The 27,406-nt window shown below is 51.2% G+C and overlaps 1 protein-coding gene across 14 annotated transcripts in view; it reads right to left on the reverse strand.

The window, feature by feature from the left end:
• Positions 1-27,406, reverse strand: part of Tle3 (TLE family member 3, transcriptional corepressor) — a 49,711-nt gene that overhangs the window by 21,009 nt on the left and 1,296 nt on the right. For 7 of the 14 annotated variants that reach the window (XM_045160107.1, XM_045160106.1, XM_045160103.1 and 4 more), the window contains exons 3-6: positions 27,206-27,269; positions 26,115-26,159; positions 5,754-5,816; positions 4,380-4,484 (exon numbers count right to left, since the gene is read on the reverse strand). In XM_045160107.1, coding sequence (XP_045016042.1) covers positions 4,380-4,484; positions 5,754-5,816; positions 26,115-26,159; positions 27,206-27,269 — 277 coding nt within the window. The remainder of the gene's footprint in view (positions 1-4,379; positions 4,485-5,753; positions 5,817-26,114; positions 26,160-27,205; positions 27,270-27,406) is intronic. The other 7 variants (XM_004666732.2, XM_012950718.2, XM_004666731.3 and 4 more) reach the window with 1 other exon arrangement.

Raw genomic sequence — 27,406 nt, forward strand, 5'->3', positions numbered from 1 at the left:
CCACCACGCCCGGGATGCCCTGGTGCAATCTGGGCGCAATTCTTGTACCCATTTTCTGGGACAGTATGCGGAGCTGTTGGGAAGGGTGAAGAGACTGGGAAGCAAGCCTGTAGAGAGCGTAGACCCAAAGTGATGGCAGGGATCTCACAGGCCTGATCAGAGGCAGCTGGAACCGTCAGAACAGTCAGCTTCGGTGGTGCAGTCAGGTGACCTACATCCCCAAAGTATCCACCGGTAAATCCACTTCAGAACCCCATGACAAAAAACGTGGCTGCCGCTACTTAAGCAAGAGCGCTTCCAAGATTGGTAGACTGGTCCTCCGTCCAGCGTCTTGACAACAGAGGGAGGGAAGCTTCCTTGCGAAATTGCGGTTTCTCATCGTTCAAGAAGAGCATCTATCTCTGCACAGCCAGAGGTCCCCATGGTCTCCTTGGGGTGGTCTGAGGCATGGTGCGGGGCTGGCCCAGCAGACTGTGGAGGCAGAGACCAGAGGACTAAGATGCAAGCTCTTCCACAGACAAGCAGATGCCAGGGCCTGTGCTGTGCGGCGGAGGGTGTGCCAACGATGATCGTGGTTGCAATATGGAGCGATGTAGGTTTTTTCTCCCTGGCGGGGCCACAGCTAGCAATGAATGATGCGTGTCCCGGGGCCAGGCAGACACGCAGGGTACAGCCAGCATTTCTACCCCCTGCAACCTGCCCTCTGGCTTCAGAGCGAGATGTGCTGGAATATGGTATGGTGGGGGGGGTGCCGCTGTTTTCAAGTGGAAGCTTTCTCCATGGTGGAGAAACGTCACTGACAGTCTGAACCACCTGACGCTAGCTTCTACTGTTTCTCCCAGTTCTGGCCCTTCTCCACCCAGGGGACACGAAAGGATGTCACAGATCCCAGTTTCCACTGTTGACCTGGGGGGGGGGAGACGGGGAGGCCAAGGAGCCAGAACCAAGCCCACTCCTGAACCACTCCCTTCTCCCTCCTTGACCATTTCATGACAGAACACAAAATGGTCAAAGATCATGACCCTTGGGGCATCCGTAAGTGCGCACACATGCAGGTGCCCGCGTCTTGGGCTCTACAGCTGCGATTTCCACAGGACAGGCTGAGAGCCACGTGTGACGGGACCGTACACCTCGGGCTTTATGCCTCTGCTGGCTGACTTAATGCTTTGCTTCTGGGGTTCTCAGTTTAGGTTAAACTTAGCGAAGTTGTCAAATGACTTCACCTCCAGACACAAACAGGCCAAGGGCTTCCCCGGGGGAAGCAGAAAGGATCGTGATGGCACACTGATCACCCCTTGATCCCCAAGGAAGAGGGAGGAACAGCTCCAGGTCTGGCGATGTTTGCCTTCCCACCACGCAGTGGGTGTGTGCACCAAGGCTCCCCAGAGAATGGAGCTTTGGGGCCTGGTAATGGATTTTAGAATTCACGATAGGTCTTGAAACGCCCATTTCAGAGGCCAGGGACAAGCTCTAGGACTGAATCACTCCACTTGGTTCAGCAACCAGAACCAAGACCCAAACCCGGCACTCCCCTGCTCCACCCTGGCCGCCAGGCTCCCAGAAGCTGGCAGAGCCTGTCCACCATTCCGATCCCCACTGTAAAATCCCTCCGTGAATCCGGATTGTGTTCCTCTCAGAGTGAAACAGGAACCTGAAGGACAACCTCACAGACCTTGTGTACTGTGACAAGTTACAACTCCAACCTCTCCCTCCCGCTGAAGAAAAATATTGAGGCAGCATTTTACATGTCACTGGTAACTCCCCAGGGTATGCACACCAAATTGTCAATGTGCAAGTAGCTGAGAGCTCCCCAACCTCCCAGACAAAGGCTTTGGTCCACCAGAGTTCTATATAAAGCAGGTTCTGGAAAGAGTCGCTACCTAAGTTCATAGGATCTCGGGATCACGGACTTCTGCAAGCCACTGGCCAAGGGTCACGTGTCTTGTCTCATGCCCAGACATCCCTGACCTCATAAAAGCAAGCACCCTCCCATAACATGAACCCCAGAAGGGGCAGGCAGCTAACAGTAGCAGGTCAAGAGTAACTGAATTTTGCCAGCCTGGGGATTGAAGAGAGACCATCTTCGAATCACCTGTCCCGGGTGGGCATGGGTTCCCCGTGGCCAGCAAGCCCAGCTCTAGCCTCCTGTCCTTCCTGCTGCTGTCCACCCCAACTGTGAACGTGGCCTTTCTCACCACAGAGGAAGACTCCAGAAAGACTGCAGTCAACGTGGTGCTCTGTGCTCCTGGCTATGTTCATGACCATGCCTGACGCTGCTCACCCGGTCCTCTCCGAATGCAGCCGAGTCAGGACCTCACGCTCCAGCTCCATGCCACGCAACCAGTGAGACCAGATGGCCATAGGAAACCTCCCCAGGGGCCCCTTCCTCACCTGGCCTTCCAGGCTTGGCGGCAGTCTGGCTCCGTTCTCTCCCTCCAGGAGATAAGGAAGATGGGCCACGCTGGAGGCCAGTGTGTCCCAGCTGCCCATAACTCCTGCCTTGTGAGGCTCTGTCAGGCACGGCGATTAGAGGGCTGCCTGCCTAATGACAGGGCGACGGACGCATTCACTCAGACCCCGGAGAAGCAATTACCTTGAAAATGGGGGTCACAGGCCCCACTCGTCAGCTTTAATTGAATTCCAATATCTGCCTCGGGCCGCCTTGACCTAACTTGTAGCTTCCTGAATGCTACTTAAAGGAACTGGCGCTAACCCGAGTAATGCTTCTTCCCAATTTTACTCTTTTCTTAAAACTTAAAAAAAAAAAAAGTGGTTTTTTTTTTTTTTTTTTTGCTTGTTTTTTGTTTGTTTGTTTTCCCATAGTCAATTTTTAATTCTGAAGAGGTAGGAAGGCAGTTGCTGCAACGGTCAAAGAACCAGTCCTGGAAATCTTAAGGGGAGACCTGGAAGGTAATGCCAGAAAACGAGGCACTTCTGAAGACAACACGTGTTCCACATGCCAGCCCACCCCACTCTTCATCACCCTCCCAGCACCCCAAGAAAGCAAGAGGACACAGGATGGCACAGGGGTCAACAGGAAGACCCCTGGGTCTCTGGCACGGTTGCTAAGCAACTCTGTAAAACAAGGGCGCTGGACAAAGACAGAGAGGGCTTTCTGCACTCCCAGACACAGGGACACCGTCTAGGGAAACGTTCCAGATGTCGCAAGTAGTGGACACTAGTGTGGGCCGGGGAGGCAGCTGCGTGTCCTGGGCTCTAAAGCTGAGCTGGCCCATCCCCTCCTTTGACAGGTACAGAAGTGAGGCCCGAGGCAAGAAAGGGGCCTGCTCCCTCCCCCAGGTCATGCAAGAAGAACCGTGGCTAAAACACGGGCCCTCCAGACCTCGGCCCCACAGGGGCAATGCCAAGAGTCACCGTTTATTTCACGAAGCCAGAAGAAATCCCAGACCTTCACTTCTGCCTTAAAACGATGACCTCCCATAAGAACATAGAGAGGAGTAATGGAATATTCTAGAAAACACCAGGGCTAAGCCACTCCCCTGCTCCCTCAGCCTCACCTTAAGAAGGACCCACAAAACCGGAGGTGTCTACCAAGCCCCACCCCCCGACCTACAGAGCCAAGTTTTGGGGCCAGGGTCCTTGGGTACACCAACCCAACTGTCTGTGGACAGAGCAGCCAGGGACACCCCACTTAACCCCTTCATTTTAGGGACAAGGATGAACGGGTACACCCCAAAGTCACAATGAAAACACTGGCTCCTCGGGCGCCTCACTTTCCCATAGTGTAACCACAAAGCAAAATGAAGGAGAGAGATGCTGACTCCAAGAATTGTGCTCGAAGTTACGACAGGCATTTTTTTTTTTTTTTTTTGCTAAAGGAGACATCTAGCTTCCACTTTCTACTGTGGGGGTGGGGCTTAGGCAGCAGTGAGCATTCAGGGTGTCCAGGCTGAGGGGGGGCTTCTAGAAAGTTAGGAGGGCCTGTCACAAGGATGCGTGAGGAGCGCGTAGCCATGCAGCCCAGCGCGCGGGACAGTGAGACCCCAACCGCAGTCATTTCCATAGCACGGTGCACATCAGCAGCACAGCAGAGACAGTTCTGTCCTCAGGTGGCCAAAGAAGGGCAGACCAGACCCCCCCCACACACCTCCCGTGGTGGTGGTGGGGGGTGAGGTGGCAGCCAGGTACTGGTCCCAGCAGACCCCACCCCCATTCATCAATGACAGGGGCACCAGACACCAGAGGATGTCGCTGAGGCTCAGGAGGTGGATTCAAGGCATGTCTGGGGGGCTCTTTTTAAATTTGGGGAACGAGAAGGTAACTGGGGAGCCACTGGGGCCGCCATTCTTTGAGGCCAGCTAAGGTCAGGGTCCGTCTCTGGTCATGGTAAACGAGAGGAATAAAAGGGCTATACACACGGTGAGAGGCAGATTGGGGAGTCCACGTACCCCGATGATGGCGTTCAGCTCTGTCATGGTGACCTGCTTGGCACGCTCCACTGCCTGGGCCACCTGCTGCTGGTGCTAGGAGGAACAGGGCGCAGTTAGGTGAGGCCACACAACACTAGTGACGTCTTGGAACACAGTGTGCGGGGGGCTTTTTTAATATTTTTATTTATTTATTTATTAGAGAGAGAGAGAGAGAGAGACAGAAAGAGAGATAAATGGGCACATGAGGGCCTCCAGCCACTGCAAACAAACTCCAGAAGCATGCGCCCCTTTGTGCACCTGACTTATGTGGGTCCTGGGGAGTCGAACCTTAGTCCTTTGCCTTTGTAGGCAAGTGCCTTAACCACTAAGCCATCTCTCCAGCCCCAGAATTTTATTTTTTTATTGTATTTATTTTTGTTTGTTTGCAGACAAGAGACAGACAGAGAAAATGGGTATGCCGAGGCATCTAGCCACTGCAAAAACAAGATCCAGACGCATGCACCACCTTGTGCATCTGGCTTTATGTGGATACTGGGGAATTGAACCTGGGCTCTTATCAGGCTTTGCGGGGAAGCACCTTAACTGCTGAAATCATCCTTTTAATAGTTTTACATTCAAAAGCAGAGATGAGTGACAGGAGATGACTATTAAGTCAACCATCTCTCTCACCACACACTGGAGAAATCCTTTGCTCTGGACCAAGAGTGAGACCATGCACACAGGAGGGGATCACATCTGAGGTGCATGCATTCAGCTACGGTAGTAGCTGGTGGTGAGCTGTCAGGGTGTCCATCATTTACATCCAAAAGACTCAATAGAACAGTCTATGTGCTTTATGTCCCCAATCTATGGCTACGTGGAGAGAAAATCAAGTATGTGCATCATAGGAAGTGGGGGGAGGGGACACAAAACACTAATGTGATCTCGGGACTTCTAAGTATAATGATATATCGGTGCAAATTCATCAATTATAAGACCTTTGCTTGGCAGGGGACGTGACCTGCTTGTCCTCTGAAGGGGGCACAGTGCACTTAAGGTACCAGCACCTCCACATAGGGTTTTGACCCTTGGCACCAACCAGCCAAGTCTTGCTTGAACCAGGTGTGGGGACTGTGTCTGGGAGAGCCCAGGCTGGCGACGCAATGAGGATGGGACAGCAGACCGCTGCCGGTCACTAGTGCACGTCCAAGCCAAGACCCTCCCTCCCTGGAAAGATGCGGCTGAGGACCAAAGGAACCAGCCCGTGGCCCTGTCACTGGAGTTGCAATGACGGTCAGGGCTGGGCTTAAGCAACAGCAAGCCCCAGCCACCTTATAGACGGCCGTGGACAGAGGAAGAGGAAACAGGAACAGAAGACCTTACCTCTTGTGACAGGAAAGGCATGATCTGAGCTAAAATTGTGTTCAGTCTCTTCGCAATCTCTGTCTGCAAAGGAAAAACGACCACAAGTAAGTCACGTGGCTGCAAACATCACGACAAATGCGAGACAGGCCCCCTCTGCCCCCATGCCAGCCTCCAGCCACGGGCTCCACATGAAGAGATAGAGTCCTTCTCCAGCAACTGGATTCCCACATTTTGGGGAGCTCCTGTTTCCTTAGCAGTGGAGGTCTACGTGACTGAGTCACCTCACAGCTAGCATCCTCTGGATAGAAACCTCAGTGAAATCAAAGGAAGACAAAAAGCCATCCTGGACCGGGCGCGGTGGCGCACGCCTTTAATCCCAGCACTCGGGAGGCAGAGGTAGGTGGACCTCCATGAGTTCAAGGCCACCCTGAGACTACATAGTTAATTCCAGGTCAGCCTGGACCAGAGTGAGACCCTACCTCAAAAAAAAAAAAAAAGCCATCCTGTACTCCAGAAAAACCCATTCTGAACCTGCATCCAGTTCGGTAAGGAGAGAACTGTTTTCTCTTTGGCGCTCCCAAACTGGAGGAGTGGGCACAGCCTGGGGTAAAAGATCCACTTTAATAAACCAGGTATGGTGGCGCACACCTTTAATCCCAGCACAAGGGAGGCAGAGGTAGAAGGATCACCATTAGTTCGAGGCCACCCTGAAACCACATCGTGAATTCCAGGTCAGCCTGAGCTAGAGTGAGACCCTACCTGGGGGAGAAAAAAAAAAGTCCCTTTTAAGTTGTCACATGTCATCCCCTACGTTTCACTGCTGCCCCTCCCTCATACAGACCTGCCAACGTGGAAACCGCATCACTAAGTCCTCCCTTCTTGGGTCAGAACCTAAACTAAGAAGGGAACCCTGAAGATCTCTAGGGCCCCGCTCATAAAGGCTGGTCACAGAAAAGTAGACCACTTCTTGGCTCCACACCCAGCCCACTACAAAAGCACACATTTAGAAGAAACAGCGAAGCTTTTCCAGTAAGGTCACCCGTGACCCCAAATCTCAGATCAAGAGGTGCTAAATGGTTAACAGGAAGGCCTGGTACCACTAACAAGACAACTCTTGGAACTGCTTTCTTTATCTCATCTGACTCCTCAGCCGCCCAGGACTGAGGTCCCGGGGCTGGCTTCAAAGCTTTCATCAGCACACAGCCATCTTTCATACAAAACCATGACAACAGCCTTGCAAGAACCTGTGATCATCTGCATGTCAAGTGATTCTGCAGGAGAGAAATCCGGTGCGCGCTGAAAATACAACAATGTCCTCTGAAGGCTCGGCTCGCCCAGACCCAGGCACTGGGGAGCTCCTGGGGCCAGCAGCAAGCAGCCTCTCCAATCCAGGCCGCCAAAGAGCATGCCTCTGGTCTGTGAAGCAAGCAAGGCTTTGGACAAGAGCCTGATGGACTTCTGTGACCTAAGGCTGCCGGCCACGGCTGGGGACAGGAGAGTATGCTGCCAGTTGTTCCCTGCCTGGAACACATGTGTCCTCAGGAGCAAGGCCAGTGTTTCCCACCAGGCTCTATTCCAACGTTTGTAACAGAACAATTCTTTGTTGAGACGGATGGTCCCTAATGGCCCAGACCCAGTGTGCCAGTACGGTCCCCGCTTGTAAGCCTCCCACGGCAGAAGGACCTAGAGCACACCAGCCCTGACCCAGTGGGACCCAGAGATGGCTCACAGGGACACCACACAGGGAGGTTTCTTAGCCTCACTGCTGTTGACACGTAAGGCCTACGATTTCTTTGTTGTGCTGAGCTCTTCTACGCGTCGTTACGATCTTTAGAAGCATCTCTGGGCTCTTCCCTGGCGTGCCTGGCATTTCATGCCATAACCTGGACCAATCATAACCGCTGTAAAAACTAAACTTACTTCTGGCCACCACCCCTCCCAACACCCAGAGAGTGAATGAGGAGGAACGTATTTGGCCAGAGTCCTACCAATGGTCAGCCTATATTATCTCAGTCCAAATGAGCCTAGCGTACCCAATCCACTCTTGTCATGTGTATATATGCCCATTAAGAACAGGAGGACAGGGCTGGAGAGATGGCTTAGTGGTTAAGTGCTTGACTGTGAAGCCTAAGGACTCTGGTTCGAGGCTCAGTTACCCAGGACCCACGTTAGCCAGATGCACAAGCGGGCGCACGCGTCTGGAGTTCGTTTGCAGTGGCTGGAGGCCCTGGCGCATCCATTCCCTACCCCCTGTTTGTCGCTCTCAAATAAATAGATAAAAATAAACAAAACAATTTAAAAAAAGAAAAAAAGAACAAGAGGACATAAACCGGGTGTGGTGGCACACACCTTTAATCCCAGCACTCAGAGGTAGGAGGATTGCTGTGAATTCAAAGCCAGCCTGAGAACACATAGTTAATTCCAGGTCAGCCTAGGCCAGAGTGAGAGACTCAATCTGGAAAAAACAAACAAATACAAAAAACAAGGACACAGGAAAAACAAAACAAACATACCAGCCTTGTTGCTTTAAGAAGGTTATTGGAGGCGGGCATGGTGGCGCACGCCTTTAATCCCAGCACTTGGAAGGCAGAGGCAGGAGAATAACAGTGTGTTCGAGGACAACCTGAGACTGCCTAGTGAATTCCAGGTCAGCGGAGAGAGAAACCCTACCTCAAAAAACCACAATAAGAAGCAGCTCATTGACCAAGGCCTCTTGACTCAAATGACAAGGGCAGCAATGACTAGAATACTGTATGTGACCAATACATGGTTGTCCAAATAATAATGTTGCTAGCCTGTCGGCTTTTATTGTCTAAGGCTACATATGGCAGAGTGACTGTGGCCAGGATTCTCGGTGTGGGCAACATCTCTAGGAGGGGCTGTGGTGTGGCAGAGTGTTGACAGACAGCTGAGGGTGAGGAGGTGAGCAGAGGTCCAAGTACTTCACCAACCAAGTGAGGACAAAGTTAAGCCAAGGCAACCAAAACCAACTTGGCGGACCTCTGGTCACTCTCCCCTCCCACACAAGGCCTGGGGGCTCTTGGGTTATAAAGGGTTTCTCATTGGTACCTATTTCCAGAAGCAAATGAAAAAGGAATTGGCCTTCTTCCCCATACCTTTACCAAGCAGGAGGCCACCAGCTTCTCACAGGTGGACTCTTCCCAAAGAGCCCATGAGGAAAAGGGAATCACCGAGCCATGTCCAGGCACCTGGGCCACCAGGTGACCACAGGTGGATTGCTCAGAAGCCCTGCAGCTGGCTCAGAGCAAGACCACTTAAGCCCTAGTTCACCTGCTTTCCAACACCCCAAGCAAGCATCATCCAAGGGCCTTCCAAACAACTCCAGTGTCCTGGCACCCAGCCTGTCTTTCCTGGGCCCAAGCACGATGTTGAGGCCTCTCTGCCTAGCAAGATTAAGTCACCAATAACACTTGCAGAAGGCTGTAGTGGGGGAAGAGAAGGAACGTTTGAATGATTTTTTTTTTCCTCCTAAAATAGGGTCTTAGTCTAGCCCAAGCTGACCTGGAATTCACTATGTCGTCTAAGGGTGGCCTTGAACTCACAGCGATCCTCCTACCTCTGCCTCACAGGGATCAAAAGGTGTGTGCCACCACACCCGGCTCGAGAATTTTTTATTATGACCAGAGCTTCCCTATCTTTGGGACTGGGTTTTGTTTTTGTTTTTAATCTCATCCCTTCCAGCACCTGCTGTCCAATTTTACACCTTTCTTGGTCTCCCTGAAACAGAACTGAGCCTTTGCCCATGTGAACATAGGAGGAGAATGAGTTTACTCTCAGGGGAGTCCAAGAAGGAACAGGAAAACTGTTTACTAAACTTTTTTTTTTTTTTTTTTTTTGAGGGCAGTGTTAGAGGAAGGGGAAGTAACTTGGCCTAGAAAGTGGGCTAGAGAGAACCACTTAACAAGATAAGTTTGTTTGCAAGCAGAGAGAGATAGGAGATGGGCGTGCCAGGGCCTCCAGCCACTGCAAATACACATGTGCCACTTTGTGCATCTGGCTTTATATGGGTACTGGAGAAGTGAACTTGGGTCTCTGGAGTTTGCAGGCAAATGCCTTAACCGTTAGGCCATCCCTTTAGCCCACAAGTAAGATAAGAGTAACAGAGAGAGAGAGAGAGGAGGAGGAGGAGGAGAAAAGTTAACCCAGCCAGCTGCTACCAGCACTTTGAATGTGTGCGCTCCAATAACCCTGCAGGAAGGCACTTAGCACCATCTCCATTTTCCAGATGGGGAAACTGATGCTCTGCAATCAAACAACTTCACTACATGACTTCGGGCCCAAGGAGCCAAATTTTCAGCATGGTGAGACAGCTCAAAAGAAATATTTTTGAAAGAAAATCGACCGTCAAGGTTAATGATTGACAGCCTCCCAGATTAGAACAGCTGTCGAAATAACATCTGATCCAACTCAAACAACCTCTCTAAGCGCTGGTTCAAAAAAAAAAAAAAAAAGGGACCAAAAGAAATCCAGACGTGTGATTCTAACCATTAGGACAGGTCACGAAATCCCAAGCTAGACCTAGTGTGCCAGATAAACTCCTTCTGGCAACTGGGCACAATCAGTTATAGATGTGGCAGCTGGGGTCCGGCAGGCAGGCCCACCTTCCATCCTTGCCTCTACCAGGGGGAGTGGTGGTGGTATAAGGCCACTTTTTGTTGTTGTTTATGTTTATTTATTTGAGAGCAACAGAGCAAAAGGCAGAGAGAGAGAGAGAGAGAGAGAGAATGAATGGGCGCACCAGGGCCTCCAGCCACGGCAAACGAACTCCAGATGCATGCGCCCCCTTTGTGCATCTGAGGGTCCTGGGGAATCGAGCCTCGAACCGTGGTCCTTAGGCTTCACAGGCAAGTGCTTAACTGCTCAGCCATCTCTCCAGCCCAAAGCCACTGTTTTTTGGAGCACGGTTGTTCAGAAGCACCCGAGAGGTGGCAGGAGGGGGAGGATGGCTTGCTTTGGAACACTCCGGAGGAGAGAGGAGAAGGAAAAAAAAAAGGTGTTTGGGGGAGGTTGGTATAGCCTTTGAAAAGTGCTTTTCAAGTACGGTTCAAAGAAAAAACGGCTTTGCTGATGGAAAAACACTGTAGCTCAGAGGGAACTAATCTCCAAGACACAGACAGGAAACAGGGAAACGGGGAGAGGTCCCGCCACATTTCAGAATCTGCGCTACCCCCGGGGCGCAGGGAGTAACATCTGCCCTGTGTCTCCGCCGAGATTGTTAGGCAAATAAATGACGAGAAAACAAGATAGTGGGGGGCAAGTGTAATTTCCCAGAGAGCAATCTGTTCCACGCGCCTTAGTAGCTCCCATTTGCACGTTCCGTCTCCTCATTAAAGCAGGACCTCTAAGTGCCTGGCTGTAAGCGGAGGGGACTTGAGCGCTGGAGAAGTGTGCGTCTCCAACAACAGCCCAGCATCCACAGCTGGCTGCGGCGGCTTCCACGCCACCATCCCCCCCGGCCCTTGACCTCTGGCACCCAGTGAAGGGGGAATGGACAGAGTCTGCTCTGGGTCCCCCAGCCTCCAGCAAACCACTTGCTGTGGGAGGCCATTCAGCGCCCAGCCAGTCCTTGGGCCACTGGCTTCCTTCGGCGGACCATGCTCCACGCACAGCCCTCGGCCGCTGTCCTGACAGCCGCTCCACTGGCTAGCTAGCTTCAAACCGTCCGGGCGGCTGCACCCGTGGACTCCGAGTGCACCCTTCATTTGAACCTCAGCCAGACAAGGCCACTTGAAAGAGCACGCGGAGCTCTATAGCCGTCCAGCTTCTACTCCCAATTCTGTCTCTCTGGCTATGTCGCTCCAGGCAAATCGCTTCCCTCCTCCTGTGCTTTAAAGTTGACTTCAAAAGGGATGGACAGGGCTAGGGAGGGAGGTGACTCAGTGGTTAAAGGCACTTGCTTGTAAGCCTGCCGCCCCAGGTTCGATTCTCCAGTATCCGCGTGGAGCCTGATCCATAGTGGTGTGCCTGTCTTTACAGGGGCAGGAGGCTCTAGGGACTCCATACTGTTCTCTTTCTCTTAAGTACATTTAAAAAAAATATATTTTTGTGTATGTGTGGACTGGAGAGATAGCTCAGCTGGTAAAGTGCTTGCCTTGCAAGCAGGAGAACCTCAGTTCAATCCCCAGTACCCACATAAAAAAAAATAGCATTTTTTAATTTATTCATTTATGTAAGCACAGAGAAAGAGAAGAGAAACGGAGAGAATGGGCATGCCAGGGCCTCCGCTTGCTGCAAATGAGCTCCAGATGCATGTGCCTCTTCTGTGCATCTGGCTTTACGTAGGTACAGAGGAACTGAACTTCTCAGGCAAGATCCCTAACCACTGAACCATCTCTCAGACCCTTTTTTTTTTTTTTTTTTTTTTTTACAGAGAAGGACAAGTGAGTCAACTAGTGAGGTCCCAGAAGGCTTTAGCATGCCATACCCTTCTGAGTTACTCAGTGACTCGCTCTGTGACCTCCCACCTCCCCCCCTCCGCCCGCCCCCCAGCTCCTCACAGACCAGGGCAGAAATGAACAGAGAAAGAACAAGAGAGGGCACACTACGGCCACCCCAGGAGCTTGATTGATGGGTCCAGGCGGAGGACAGGCCAGCTGCAGTGAAGTGAGGGCTGGAGCTGGATTCCAAAGTCCCCGTCTCTTCCATTCTATGAGCCACTGAATTCTGTCCACTGGTGAAACTGCACCTGACTCTCCCACAGCCTCTGCTCACACCGTAATGACCCCTCTTGTTCAGATTCTGAGGTGCACAAAGAAAGTCAGGTGGTGGCTTCCTCACAAAGCAGTCCCACGTGTGCCAGGCAAGCAGGTGGCTATCCTAGGCTTGGGATTACATCTCTAGAGTAAGGATTGCTCCCTCGGAGAATCAGGGCGGCATCGTGAGCAGTCACTGTGGTATGAGTCTGGAGCCCCGCTTGTGGATGTGGATGAGAAGCACAAAGAACAGACACTTCTCCTGCTGGAAATGTGCTACAACCCAAAGGCAAATGGAAGCAAAGATTTTCATCCCAGCTCTGTGATTTAGGCACATGACCTTTGGAAAGCCAGTTTCTGGTCTCTAGACTCCTGTATTTGGGGGTGGTGTTTGAAGTCAGCACTGAGGGTTCCTGAATTTGTATCAGGTGTTTTTTTTTTTTTTTTTCCTGGGTCTGGGGTCAGGAGTGAGCGGACTTCATCCTCAACAACCAGAGCCGAGAGAGAAGGCTCCAACCCGTCCTTATGTTCTCAGCAGCCAGGCGCCACAATCACCCCAGCAACCAAATATTAGAAGATTCTAGAATGCGTCTCGGCAGTCTTAAGAAGTATCCTGGTGCATTTCCTTGGCAATTTTAAATTGATAGCCCCTCAATTATTGACTAAGACGATACTCCCTTGCCAGGCAACTTCTCCTTGGGCTGTGCCAAGGCAGTGTTTATCAACAGAAGGAGGGAAATCAGGGGAGAGGAGGGGAGGGGCACGGGCAATACTGCCAACAAAAGCTAGGCTAGGATTCCCAGGCCCAATTCCCTCCAAGCTATGGACCCTGCTGAGGTGTAAGAAAGGGGTAAATAAATGATCCAATTAGGTGCCTGGGAGAAGATGCTAGGGCTGGTGGTGGAGAGCTGGTTTACATCACAGATTGCTCAGTGATAGGTGAGCCTCCTTAAAGGCTCTCTTAGCACTGACATATTGATCAAATTATATATAACTACAACGCCATTAAATATTTATTATGCCTTCTGAGGAAGCCTGCTGAATTCTTTATGCTGGGAAGACTCGGTACACGAGAGGCCCAGGCCTCCTCATGACCCAGAGGAGCCGGCTCTGGTGTCAGCCTGGGATGGACACCCATATGCCAGCCAGCCAGCCGGCTGGGCCCTTCCCACAAGAAGAGGAAGGAAGACGCTGAGGAGCAGCCCAGTAGGAAGGGACTCGGGTCTGCTTTCTTCCTAAGAAGGCAGGCTGGGGTTTCTGGGTGGTGGCATGACCCTTGCCTGCACTTACTTCCCCGTAAGTCCAAGGGTGGGTGCGGGGAGGGGGGGACTGGGGACGCTGAGGCACAGGGAGAAGGCTCGAAGGACTTGCAATCCAACCTAGCGTCATGGTCCCATCCCAGGGATGCCTGCTTTGCAAGCACGGAGGACACGCGTGAGGCGCAGCAGACCCCAGCTGCCATGAACACAGGGCGGGGGGCTGGAGGGGACACGTACAGGTCTGTGGAGGCAGACCCCACCAGGATGAACTGGGGCTGCAGGACGGCCCCCATCCTTCCCTGGCTCTAAGACTCTCACTTTCCACCCACCAGGCTTCCTGTTAACAAGATCCAATAATCTTTAAATATTTGTTCACTTTAATTTCTTGGTTCCCAAACACATTAAACTGCTTGCCTCCCACCCCCGCGTGGGGGGGAGGATGGCTCTCAAAGAGCCTGCTTGTATGGACAGAACAGGGAGAGCTTTTCAGATTACACCTTCCCTCCAAGCTGTCCATTCATTCCAGGCGCCCCCTCCCCTTCCCCTCCCCTCCCCTCAGATAACCCCCTGCCCCTCCCCCACCTTCCCAGACTCCATTGGCCAGCTCCTGCCAGGAGGGGAAAAAAAAAAAATTCTCAATTCATCCCAGTGGGGTTGCCATGGCAACCCCCAGCCACCTAATCCCCCTTGGAACATTATGCAAATCTCCCCCCTTGCCCCTCAACAGGCTGTAAAAGTCACATTACCCTTGCGGAGGCATGCTTATTAAATTTTGGGGGTCTCCTCACCAGGTCAGGGCTACAAATAAACCAAACGCCATGACATTTTGAGGACAGGGGCTCTTGGGGAGACACCCGGGTGACAAGAAGGCAAAGCCAGGTGGCATGCAGCAGACTGAGCAGAAACAGAGCCTCATTCTATTTGCGTTCACAATCACAGAGCACATCCCCTCAAATTAGAATTCAAAGGGTCAGAGGGTCCTCTTTCCTCAAACAAGTACAGCGGGAGTGGTGGCATTTCATAGGCCATGAAAAATCAAGATCAGGCAAGATCTGCTCCCTCTAAAGCTGACCTCATCCCAAACAAACAAAAAAATCCTCTCCTTTTACAGAAGAAGCCTATGAGGTCCAGAGAAAGCAAGAATTCGCTCTATACAAGTAACCAAGTCTCCCAGCTCTAGAGTCAGAATTCTTCCCTCCCCATCAAGGGTCCTCAACCAGTGGTGATCCAGTTGGCAATGTCTGGAAGCAATTTTTAAATTGTATTTTAATTTATTTATTTGAGAGAGAAAAGAGGTGGGGGGTGAAGGGGTTAGAGAGAGAGAGAGAGAGAGAGAGAGAGAAAATGGGCACGCCAGAGCCTCCAGTCATTGCAAAAGAACTCCAGATGCATGTGCCACCTTGTGCATCTGGCTTGTGTGGGTCCTGGGGAATTGAATCTGGGTCTTTTGGCTTTGTAGGCAAGTGTCTTAACTGCTAAGCTATCCCTCCAGCCCTGGAAGGATTTTTTTTTTCTTCTTCTTTGTTAAAGATTTTGTTCGTTTTTATTTGAGAGCAACAGACAGAGAGAGAAAGAGGCAGAGAGAGAGAATGGGTGCGCCAGGGCCTCCAGCCACTGCAAATGAACTCCAGACGCATGCACCCCCCCTTGTGCATCTGGCTAACGTGGGTCCTGGGAATCGAGCCTTGAACCAGGGTCCTTAGGCTTCACAGGCAAGCGCCTAACCGCTAAGCCATCTCTCTGGCCCCTGTAAGCATTTTTTATGTAGGACTTAGACTGTGCTACTGATAGCCAGTAAGTACAAGCCAGGGACACTGGAAAACACCCCATCATGCACAGAAAACCCCAGCACAGAGCCATCTAGTTTCACATGTCAATGGTGCCCAGGCTGAAAGTCCTGATGCCCACGTTGCTTTATGCCCATGTTTTATTGAAGTTTTAAAATTATTTATCTAGGCTGGAGAGATGGCTTAGCGGTTAAACGCTTGCCTGTAAAGCCCAAGGACCCCGGTTCAAGGCTCAATTCCCCAGGACCCACGTTAGCCAGATGCACAAGGGGGCGCACGCGTCTGGAGTTTGTTTGCAGCAGCTGGAAACCCTGGCACACCCATTCTCTCTCTCTCTCTCTGCCTCTTTCTCTCTGTCTGTTGCTCTCAAATAAATACATAAAGAAATTTTTTTAAATTATTTATTTATTTGAAAGGAGAATGTGGGTGAGTAAATGGACACAGCAGGACTTCTGGCCACTGCAAACAAACTCCAAATGCGTGCGCCACTTTGTGCATCTGGCTTTACATGGGTACTGGGGAAATCAAAAGCCTGGTCATTAGGCTTTGCAGGCAAGTGCCTTAACAGCTGAGCTACTCTCTCCAGCCCTTTTACTGAATTCTTCTGGAGGCAGAGAAGTAGGAGGATCGCCGTGAGTTTGAGGCCACCTGAGAATACAGAGTGAATTTCAGGACAGCCTGGGCTAGAGTGAGACCCTACCTTGAAAAGACAAATTTAAAAAAAAAAAAAAAAAAAAAGGTTTGGTCTGAGTGAGACCACCCAGAATTGAAATCCAAGTCCCGGAAGTTCAGTGAGTGGGTCCCCCCCACCCCCGCCGTATGGGATGGGGGAATGGGGGAAATCTACGCACCAGCATCACTGGTCCTCAGCTGAGACAGATGCGGCCACTGCAGAGGCGACTCAAACACCTTTAAACCACGGAAGCCCCTAAAGGACCTCATCTCCCCTCCCCACCCCAGGTCCTGGCAATTTCTGGGCTCTGTCTGTTTCACTGTGAGAAACCCCTGCTGAGGCCTGACTATGGGCATGGTACCATGCTAAGCAGCTCATGAACACCTTGTAAATTGCCTATCACACGCTCCGCACTGGCCTGCCCAGGTCAGAAAGCTACAAGCCACACAGGCTGGCTCCCTGAACTTAAAATTCAAAGGGCAGTTCCGCCAGGCATGCTGGCACACAGGCCTTTAGCCTTTAGTCTCAGCAACTCGGGAGGCACAGGTGGGAGGATCGCTGTGAGTTCAAGGCCAGCCTGAGACTACAGAGTGAATTCCAGGTCAGCCTGGACTAGAAGGAAACCCTACCTTGAAAAAAAAAAAAAGGGGGGGGGGGAAACAAAATAGCAGAGTCAAGGTCTGGAGAGATGGCACAGCGGCTAAGGCACTTGTCTGCAAAGCCTAAGGACCCAAGTCTGATTCCCCAGTACCCACGTAAAGCCAGATGCCCAAGGTGGTGCACGCAGCAGCTGGAGGCCCTGGCATGCCTACAAGCACGCCTTTAGTCCCAGCCTCCGGGAGGCTGAGATAGGAGGATCACCGAGAGTTTGAGGCCAACCTGAGACTACACAGTGAATTCCAGGTCAGCTTAGGCTAGAGCCTACACTTAAAAAAAGAAAAGGTCAAATCAGGTGAAATTAAACAAGAAGGGAGCTGGGAAGATGGCTCAGCAGATAAAGACACTGGCTTACAAAGCATGCTGGCCCATGTTCAACTCCCCAGTATGCACATATCCACATGAAGCTAGACGCAAGAAGTGGCGCACGCATCTGGCCTTCATTTGAGCCATAAGGACTTGGTGTGCGCACATGCGCACACATAAATAAATATATGTTTTTTAAAAAACTCGAAAAGAAGCGAGGCATGGTAGCACATGCTGTTAGTCCCAACACTCACAAAGCTCAGTCAGGTAGGAGGATCCTCACGAGTCCAAGGCCACAGTAGAGAAACACAGTGAGTCAAACCTGGGCTAAGTGGGTCTTCAAACCACCAAAAACAACAAAAAGGCTGAGGAGATAGCGCTTGCTTGCAAAGCCTACAGGCCTGGGTTCAATTCCCTAAGCCAGATGCACAAAGTGGTACATGTGTCTACAGTTCGTTTGCAATGGCAACAAGAGTCCATTGAGCGCTCATCTCTCTCTCCGCTAATAAATTAATGCACTTAAAATTCAAGGATCAACGGGTGTGGTGGCGCACGCCTTTAATCCCAGCACTTGGGAGGCAAAGGTAGGAGGATCATCAAGAGTTCGAGGCCACCCTGAGGCTACATAGTGAATTCCAGGTCAGTCTGGGCTACAGTGAGACCCCACCTTGAAAAAAATTCAAGGATCAAGGCCGGGTGTGGTGGCACACGCCTTTAATCCCAGCACTTGGGAGGCAGAGGTAGGAGGATCACCAAGAGTTCAATGCCACCCAGAGGCTACGTAGTGAATTTCAGGTTAGCCTGGGCTAGAGAGAGACCCTACCTCAAAAAAAAAAAAAAAAAAAATTAAAGGATCATACATTATCCCTCGCTGGGAAATTTCTGCAGGCCGGGCTGCAGGGTGCCTCAGACAAGAAGGTAAGTGAAACCTTACCTTGAAAAACCAAAATAATAATAATAATGATAATGATAAAATGAAAACCAATGGAACAAGAGCCAGCGGGAGAGTATTTAAAGGCCAAATGAGCAAAGGTGAGACAAGCCTAGTCAGCTCCTCACTGCTAGGTTCCTTCTCACAGTGCAAATTCACCCGTCTCTTCCTCATTCCTGTCCCCACACCTCCTTTACCATCTCTTCCTCCCAGCTGTTTCCTGTCCCTCCCCCAACTTCTTCCACTTTTGACTTAAAACTGTCCATACAATGAAAAAAAAACAACTACTTTCCAAATCAAGGCGAAGAACACTGACCACTCTTTCTGTAATCACTTCTGCAGCCCACGGGCCTCAGAAACCTGAGGAAGTCTGGTACTGCTACACATCCATGTCAGGTCAGAGGGAGAACCCGATTGCAAACTTACCCTCCCCTCCTGGAATCCACCACAAAACGTACATTGTCAGCAAGCACCGCGCAGATCATAAACCAATTCTGTCCCTAGCGATATACAGCCTTGTCACTCCACACCCGCCCACCCACCCACCCAAAACCTCATGCACACAGGTCACCTCTCCACCCAGGCCTTTGGGCATGCTTGATACTATGACTTCTAGCCAAATGCCCAGTTTATTGCAGACGGAAGTGTGTCATCTGCTTTGCAATCAAGAAATCTGAAGGCCCTTCATCAACTATGGTATTTGCAAGATTACACTTTTCAACTGGTCTTCCGTGAAGGATTACACGTGGTGGTGGCTTCTGCTGTGTCACTCACAGGGGAGGGAAAGGGAAAAGAAAGGTCTTCGGTGAACATGCGGGCCAGGCCCACCCAAGCTCAGGTTCCAGCCTTCTGTGGGGAGAAACTTGACCACAGAGAGCAGGGTACCAGCTACACCCAAACTCAGCTGCTGCTAAGAACACACCTGCCTCTCAGCTCTCCCCCCAGCTCTTTGCCAGGCTGGGCACCTGGTTGTCTTTGCAGCCCTTGAAGGCCCCACTAGCTAAGGGGAACCAGCGAGGGGGAAACACCAACCGTGAAGGAAAGAGAGGGATCAAGCCTCTAATCTTAGGGGGGGGGTCAATCAGCTGAGACTCTGGGTACCTCTCAGGCTCACTCAGTACAAGGTCCCATTCTAGAACAGCAGCCCCCAGGTCACCCACCCTTCTTGGTTTCTAGACAGGTGCCTTTGGCCCAGGGTCGCTGCAGAATGAAGGGCCTTAAAGAATCTGACATGAGGGCTGCAGAGATGGCTTAGCGGTTAAGCGCTTGCCTGTGAAGTCTAAGGACCCCAGTTCAAGGCTCGATTCTCTAGGACCCACGTTAGTCAGATGCACAAGGGGGCGCATGCGTCTGGAGTTCGTTTGCAGTGGCTGGAAGCCCTGGCGCGCCCATTCTCTCTCTCTCTCTCTCTGCCTCTTTCTCTCTCTGCCACTCTCAAATAAATAAATAAAAATGAACAAAAAAAATTTTTTTAAAAAAAAAACAAAGAATCTGACATGAGCAGCTGATAAGGTTAGCCAAGAGGCTCAATTGTCTCCAACACCCCAAACATGGCAGCGTCTGCAGGAACACTCAGCAGCTCAGGAGCCCGGATTCCCCTGCCTCTGGCTGAGTGCACAACATCCTCAGCAAGCAAAAGGATCCAAGATCAGTGCTGAAGAGAACGGGGGTGGGGGGGGAGGGCTCCCCATTCCCTCCTTGAGAAATGCGAGGCCCTGGAGGACCCTCGGTGGAGAGAGGCCAGCTCCGGCTCTGCAGTCTGGAGTGGACGAAGCCGCCCTGCGTACCCTTCAATTCTGTCAGAGCAGGACATCCCCTAAGTTTCTCTTAGCCCCCAACTGGAGGGGAGCATTTATTTTTGAAAGGCAAGCGAAAGCAAAGGAGCCAAGAGAGGAGGAGAGGTAAAGGAGAAAAAAAGGAAGAAAGCATCTTGGATGTGTCTCAGGGAGCATTTGTTGAAAACAAGATATTGTCCCTTTAAGCATATAAAAACAAGGCCCTTGAGCACGCAGTTCTCACTCTGGTACACAATTATGGGTGCTTTCAGCTGTCTAGCACTTCTTCAAGTACGCTCTTAAGCCCGACTGTCAATGGCATGTTGAAAGCTATTTTGCTGGCTGCTATCATTAATAGCAAAGTGGAGAGCCGGGCTGATGAGAATTAAATATGGGGGAGGGGCGGGTCATACCCAGTCATTACGGAATTACCAGTATGAGAAAGGAGACAATGCCACTTTGGGGAATAAAGTTCAAACCAGCGCATTACGGTGGGAAGCAGACAGGGGAGGCACAGACGCCCAGAGCATCCCCCCCACCACCACCACCCATCCACCCCCACTCTTGAGCGCCAGATGGACTCGGGCCAGCCCTGGAGAGCCATATGGGGACGGAGGGAGCCACTGAGTCGTGGTGAATGTGAGGGCAGAGAGGCCCCTGTGCTCGGTGATCGCTCTGCTGCAAAATGTCACCACTTCGCCTCACTTCCCAAGTGCAGTCCCTGCCCCACTCCATTCCAGAGACTGGCTTTCAAGGACATCCCAGGAGCTGTTGACACCCTGGAGGAGAGGCCTGGGGGGCTGGCTTCTGCTAACAAACCCTGCCCCGTCTTAAAGTCTCCACTGAAGTAACAGTCTCACAGGGACATCCTCTCTGACCGACCCCACCCCACACACACACCCCTTTCCCAGGAAGAGTGAGAGGCCAGCATGTCACAGCGGCCACATTAGCACTTACCTCACTGCATTGCAATTACTTATTTAGAGGCCTGACGCCCCAGTGGAGGGGAATGGTGTCTTATTGTCTGTAACCAACTCCGGGCCCACACCCAGCACATCCCAGGTCCCTAATAACCGTTTTGGGAATGGATCCAATCCCCCCATTTCACTGATGAGGAAACTTAAGATGCTGAGCCACCAAAAGAAAAAGCTCCAGACTGGCAGCCAGCCCAGTCACAAGCCCCCACTTCCTTCCCGAACCCTGAAGCACACCTCCACTAAATAGGCAAACAAACCCCCAAAAGGGGACCTTGCCTGCCCACTGGGCATCTATACACTTTGTATTGTCAATAGCACAGCACATGGAAACTTCCTCCACAGCTCCAAATCGGGTTGAGGTTCACGCCATGCCAGATCACAGGGGAAGACCCACTGAGAGTCATTTTGATCACCCCTGGCCAACTGGGGGTCCCAGTATTTTGTACAAACAATGAGACAGAAAAAAACAGTTTCCCTATGTTGGAAGGGGGTGGGGGGAGGACTTTATTCCTTCGTTGACTCACTCCTTCACCAGAACGGAACCTCAGTAAACTAAGACCGTTCCTGTACCTGGCAGAGGGGAGAGGAGTGCAGAGAGAGGAGGAGGAACAGGTCAGGGCCTCCAGGGTCCTGTCCAGGACAGTTCATGGAAGAGTGGAATTGAGTATGAAGTTTCCAGCAGGCTCAGCTATCTTGATCTGTAAAGGAAAGGGCAGGGACCAGCTACACGGTTCTAAGGTCACCTCGATGGTCAAATGTATCCTGGACAAGCATGGACAGCCCCTCCAGCCACCACTAGAGAAGGGGGATGTACGGAAGCCTGAGGTGAGAGGCAGCCTTGAGGGGGAGAAGGCCTCCCTTCCAAATGAATGGGTCAGAGCGAATGAAGGAAGCTTTGGGCTCAGTAGTTGGTAGTAATTAAGAGACCAGCACCTAGCTGGAGAGACAACATAACTCGTGTCGATTCCAGGGAGGAACAACACGGCAAGCAAAAAGTCAGGAGTAGCCTTAGAAAGCTGTCTGCCGGGCTGGAGGGATGGCTCAGCAGTTAAGGAGCCTGCCTGGGAAGCCTAAGGACCCAGGTTCGATTCCCCAGGACCCATGTAAGCGAGCTACGCAAGGTGGCACACATGTCTGGAGTTCATTTGCAGTGGCGGGAGGCCCTGGCGCGCCCATAAATAGATAAAATATACGGAAGCTCCAGCTAGCTGTCTCGCCCAGTTACGTCCGAGCACACTGGGTTGGGAGGGGGTGGGAGAGACAGGTAGAGATTTCTCATGTCCCCCTTTAGCCCTGTGTTTACGGCCACCATGTGGCCAGGGTAAAAAGTTCACAGGTTTTACCACCCTCACCTCTTCTGCGAACCTGCCCTCCGGGACGGCCAGTTATGCATTCGGTGTTATTACTACACACATCAAATCATTAGTTGTGCAAATAGCTAGCGATCAGGGACAGGACTGTGGACCCAGAAGGTTCAGCTGATATGGTTATACAACCCAAAATGGGGCACTTTGGACTTTGGAGGAGCCAGGTTTGCAGCTGGACCATAATGCAGACACAAGCAGGGGGTAATTAAAGCTGAAGCATGCTGGGAGTTAGCAAAAGAGGCTTCCACAAAAGAGGCCTGGGTGGAGCCGGGCGGCACGGCGGCGCATGCCAGGCGTGAGTTCGAGGCCACCCTGAGACTACATAGTGAATTCCAGGTCAGCCTGGGCTAGAGTGAGACTCTGCCTCGAAACCCCCCACCCCAAAAAAAAAAAGGCCTGGGTGAGGGAACACCTGCGGTGGCCCCCTTAACCACATTACCTGGGGCTGAAGGAGTCTGGACGCACCAGCTCTCGTCTCCGGGCCCCAGTTTCCTCATTGGTAACTTCAAAGGTTTAGATGAAAAGCCAAAGGGCTTTTCCAGTTCTGGGACTTGGTCGGATTACAGGAAAGAAGAAAAAAAAAAAAAAAAGTGACAGCCTGGTATTGGTATGATGCTTTTCCGTATCAAAATGCCTCACGTCTGCTCACCAACACAGGGTGAAAGGGCAGCCTGCCAGCTTCTCCCAGCACCATGTCTCAAAGCTACTGCATGACAGTTGCTCTGGAGCCCTCACTTCTAAGCTAGCTTTGTCATCTGCGGCTGACGCTGGAAAGGCGCTGCAGGAACAAGACGGGAACTGATGAGGCGGTCAGCCATCATGGGCTCCTTGGCCTCGCTGAATCACCCTTGACATTGTGCCTGGAAGCAGGAGCCTGGAGGAGGTGATGACCTCTTCTGAGTCCTGGGCCAGGCCTGTGATTCTGTAATCTTTGCTTTACCATAATTAGGGAGGGAGGCAAAAAAAAAAAAAAAAAAAGAGTAGGAGGAGAAACCATTTATTACTTCTCTGGGATTTGACAGCTTGGAAAAAGGGAGAGGGAGGGAGACAGAAAAACAGCCAGGGACAGAGCCAGCCACAGTGAGTTTAACCTCTCAGTAAAAGAAAAACGGGCTGGACGCACCTCATCAGCTGCCCTCTGTCAATACTTGGGACCATCTGGCAGAACGCGAGGTTCTCAGCTAATTGGCATTTCCCATAGAGCCAGTGAGAAGAGCTTTGAAAAAAAAAAAAAAAAAAGAAAGAAAGAAATGTGGTGGTAGTGGTGGTGAAGGGAGAGCAGCGAGTGTGTGTGTGCGTGTGTGTGTGTGTGTGTGTGTGTGTGCGCGCGCGCGCAGGATGAGGACAGCCACACTTCCCGAGGTGCTAGCTCTGTAGATCATCTATTATATAAAAGTACACACCGTCCCCGCCCCCACCCCTGCGCTTAAAGATGAAGAATCAAGCCTGTTTGTTCCAGGCAGATGTAATCACACGAACAGTCAAGTCTAGAGGCCAGGACACTGCATGAATAATTCAAGCACTCCAGTCACTTGATTGTGTGTGCAGATAAAACACCAGTCAACCGCTAAACAGGTCAGCTGATAAACTTGTCTGCTCAGGCCTAACTACCATGGGCCAAATGCACCCAAGACCCACTCTACAATTACTGGCAGGGTTTTCTTCCACAGAACCTTACAAACTAGGGAGTGGCCAGCTCCCTTAGGTCAGGGTTGTATTGCATTTCTCCCTGTCAGGGTTTCTCCACACCTCCTGGCCTCTTTGTTCCTACACAGCCACAGGGTGAGTTCACCCAACCCAGAGACAGAGCAGCTTTGCACTCAGAGCGCGTGCGTGCGTGGCATGCATTCTGGGAAGGGGCTGGAGGGGAGAGGCTAGAGGTGCTGGAAGCAAAGAAGCCCAGCTGAAAATCCCAGCAGAAGCTCTGGTTGGAGTCCTGACACTTGCCCTCCTGGCCTCCTTAGAGCCTCTGTTTGCCCACCTACAAAAAGAGGGCAAAGACTCCCTCTGACCACCACTGGCAAACTGAGCGGATTAAACGAGATAGTAGTGTAAGTCTAAACCTCAGGCAGTCTCGCCCCTAGAACCCAGCAAGGGGAATGGCCTGAATCCCAGATGCACACAGCTGCTCGACCTACAGACCCCACCACCAAAAGCATCAAGATATTTAACCCTTCTAGGTCCAGCTGCCTTGCCCCCCCACACCAAAAAAAAAAAAAACATCCACTCAGACATAAAGAACACCACCCAGGCAGACCTCAACATGCAACAACATATTACACCTTAATTACCAAGCTCTTAGAATAACTGCTGCTATAAATTTCAAACCTGGGTGCAATTACTGTCTTTAAACACACCCAAGATACTAAGCACGATGGCGGGGGGGGGGGGGAGGCGGGAATTAGGGTTGGAGAAAGAGTGGAAGCCACACCTTGCATAACCACCCCAAAGTTCTTGAAATACCTGGAACCCTAGTCCCATGCACTCTACCCACCTGGTAAGTTCCGCCTAGAGTGAGACGGAACCTATCTCTGGGGTCTATTCTTTACATATAAAGCGGTGTCTTTTTATTATTTCTGTGGGCCGAGAAGTGAAAATGTGGTTGCCTTCATGTGCCTTCCTAGGGAACCAATTCTTCAGGAAGCCACAAGCTGGCTTCCCACCCAGCTCAATACAAGCAGGTCCTTCGCCCTACAGCAGGCCCCTCCCAGGAGGGGAGAGGAAACTCCAGATTCAAAAGACTCTATAGGAAGCCACTGGAGCGGGCAGGAATCTGCACCCTTGCCGGGAGGTCACCTACCCTTCTCACCTGCCCTGGGCCCTGCCCCCTTTTAAAGAGCAAAAATTTAAACCTTGTAAATGACTGTTAATTTAGAGCAGAAAATCCATTCAAGTCACGGTCACCAAAGGCTAGAATGAGTCAACAGCCTTCTGAGATTTCAAGAACACCAATTGTTTAAAAAGAACAACCCGGCCTGCGCCATTTATACGTGCCAAGTCAACGTTAATAGCCGGCCAAGCCAAATTACAGGCAGCCTCTCCTCAGAACACAAATACACAAACAGGCCTCTCCCAAAGGCCAGCCTAAGCTCAGGACTAGTTACTGATATGCACCGAGATAAAGGCTGTTTGTATTTGCTTGGTTTGAGGTATACTGTTATTAGAAGGGTGACAATATCCATCATAGTTTACATATCCATCAAAGGATACCACACTAGCTAAACTGGTTTGACTTCAGGATTACAAAGCTGAGCTCAACTGCCAGCCATCTCAAAAGGCCTGCTGAGGTTGGCCCCCGGGCAAGGTTCCTTCACCCCAGGGCTCTGGCTTCCTCCTGTAAAATGGGGACACAGCTGCCTTCAAATTAAGAGAGATGAGAAAGTTGTATTGAAGAGTTGCGTTCATTCTGGCTGGTTTTTGGTTTTTTTTTTTCCTTTTTAGGCCGTTGGTGGCTTCGTGCCCTTAAATTTCAACAGCTCAGCCTGCCTTTTCAGGCCCTTGAAGTTTAATCTTATCAAGGCAGTACATCACAGTTTTGCAAAAAAAAAAAAAGAAAAGAAAAGAAAAAGGGGGTAAACCCCTTCCTGCATTTCCTCTGGAGAATTTTACATTAAAACACATAAAAGGGGTTAGCCACTTCTAGGTCTCAGGAATCACTAAGGAACATCCTGGTGGAATAACTTTTTTAGTCCTTTATCCAGCAAGATACAAGACCAAGCCTGATTTCACACACTAACCACTCAACCTATCCAAGAAACCAGCGAGGCCTGGCATTTCAAGGACTGATATCATTTTACTCTTCAAGGCAAAATAGAGAAGAACCAGACTCATTTTCAAACAAGAAGGTACATTAAAGAAAAGTCCATATTCTTTTTTTTTTTTTAAAAAAAAAAAAGGAAATCTATTTCTTAAAGAGAAAAAAAAAAGCACTTACCTGCTTGTGCATTTCAATGTTCAAGCCATAGGACATTTCATAATACTACAAGGAAAAAGATTTGACATTAACAGACGACACAGAGATCTGCTTTCCACATACACAATTGGATTTTTCTTAGTTAAGGTTTTGGCCAAATCATGCATCAGTTCCAGAAGCTTAAGTCAAACCTCAAAGACAAGTCTATGGAGAGGTTTAAGAGCTGACATAGGTGAGTGGGCGAGTTTTCCTCTCAGCTTGAGAACATTACACACAGTAGTAAGAACTGGGCCTTTCCTCCCACAGGCACGGCATGTGCTGTATATCCTGTTTATACAAGGTGTGAGTGGGGGGGAGGGCAGGAGGGGCTCTACAGGGAATGCGCTGTACATTGGGCCCCTCCGTCCTCAGAGAGTTATTTAGCCCTGTGCGGAAAGCCTCTTATGTGGAAAGAGTCACAGGCGGCTGGCTTAAGTGCCTCCCATGCCCTCTCCCAAAAGGAACATGTCATCTTGTAGGAACACAGGCTGTTAGTAAAAAGGAGAATGCGAGCGCTGAGGTCCCAGGGTGGACCAGATGCTCAGGTGAGGAAATCCCTGAGGAGGCGAAGAGAGTGGAAAGCAGAGGGCTTGAAAAAGGCTCCTCCGCTCTTCCCAACACCCTGGGGAAAGGAGGGCGCTTCTGTCCCACTCTGGCTAGATCCCAGGGCTGCAAAGCAGAGAGTTTCCAAACACTCCCAGGAGGTCTCCAAGAGAGATTTTTTTTTCTTTTTTTTTTAATTCAACCCCGACACAGGCTGCTGATCCAATCCTGTCTTACTAGCCAAGTTAGGCCAACCAACCCTCTGGGAACCCTCGATGCACCAATGAAAGGCGCACAAAGGTGGTGCAGAGGTCCCGAGCCTGGAATGCGGCTTTCATTTTTTTTCTGCCCCGCCTCTCACCGGCCCTCCTTCCAAGGGGGCCAGGGGGGGTAGGAAAATGGTCAAGGGAAGGGAAGCCTCTCCCAGGGGAGGGGGAGGCAGTCCCGAACTTATACCGCGCTGGGAGCCCAACCCGGGTGGTCACCCTGCCCTGCCCTGCCCTGCGCTGGGCTGCGGGGTCGCTTCTCACCATCACATAATGGCGCTGCATCTCCGTCTTCTCGTTCGCCAGCTTGTCGTACTCCACTTTGAGGCTGCGAGGAGGACGGGAGAAGCCGCTGAGGCTTAGGAGCCAAGCACGCTCTCTCCTCCGGGACCCCCCACCCCGAGGGCCACTTTGAGCCACTTCTCCACTTTCCCAGACGCCCTAGGGTAACCCCTAATTATCCAG

This window comes from Jaculus jaculus, chromosome 10, assembly GCF_020740685.1.
Source record: "Jaculus jaculus isolate mJacJac1 chromosome 10, mJacJac1.mat.Y.cur, whole genome shotgun sequence".
NCBI lineage: Eukaryota > Metazoa > Chordata > Mammalia > Rodentia > Dipodidae > Jaculus > Jaculus jaculus.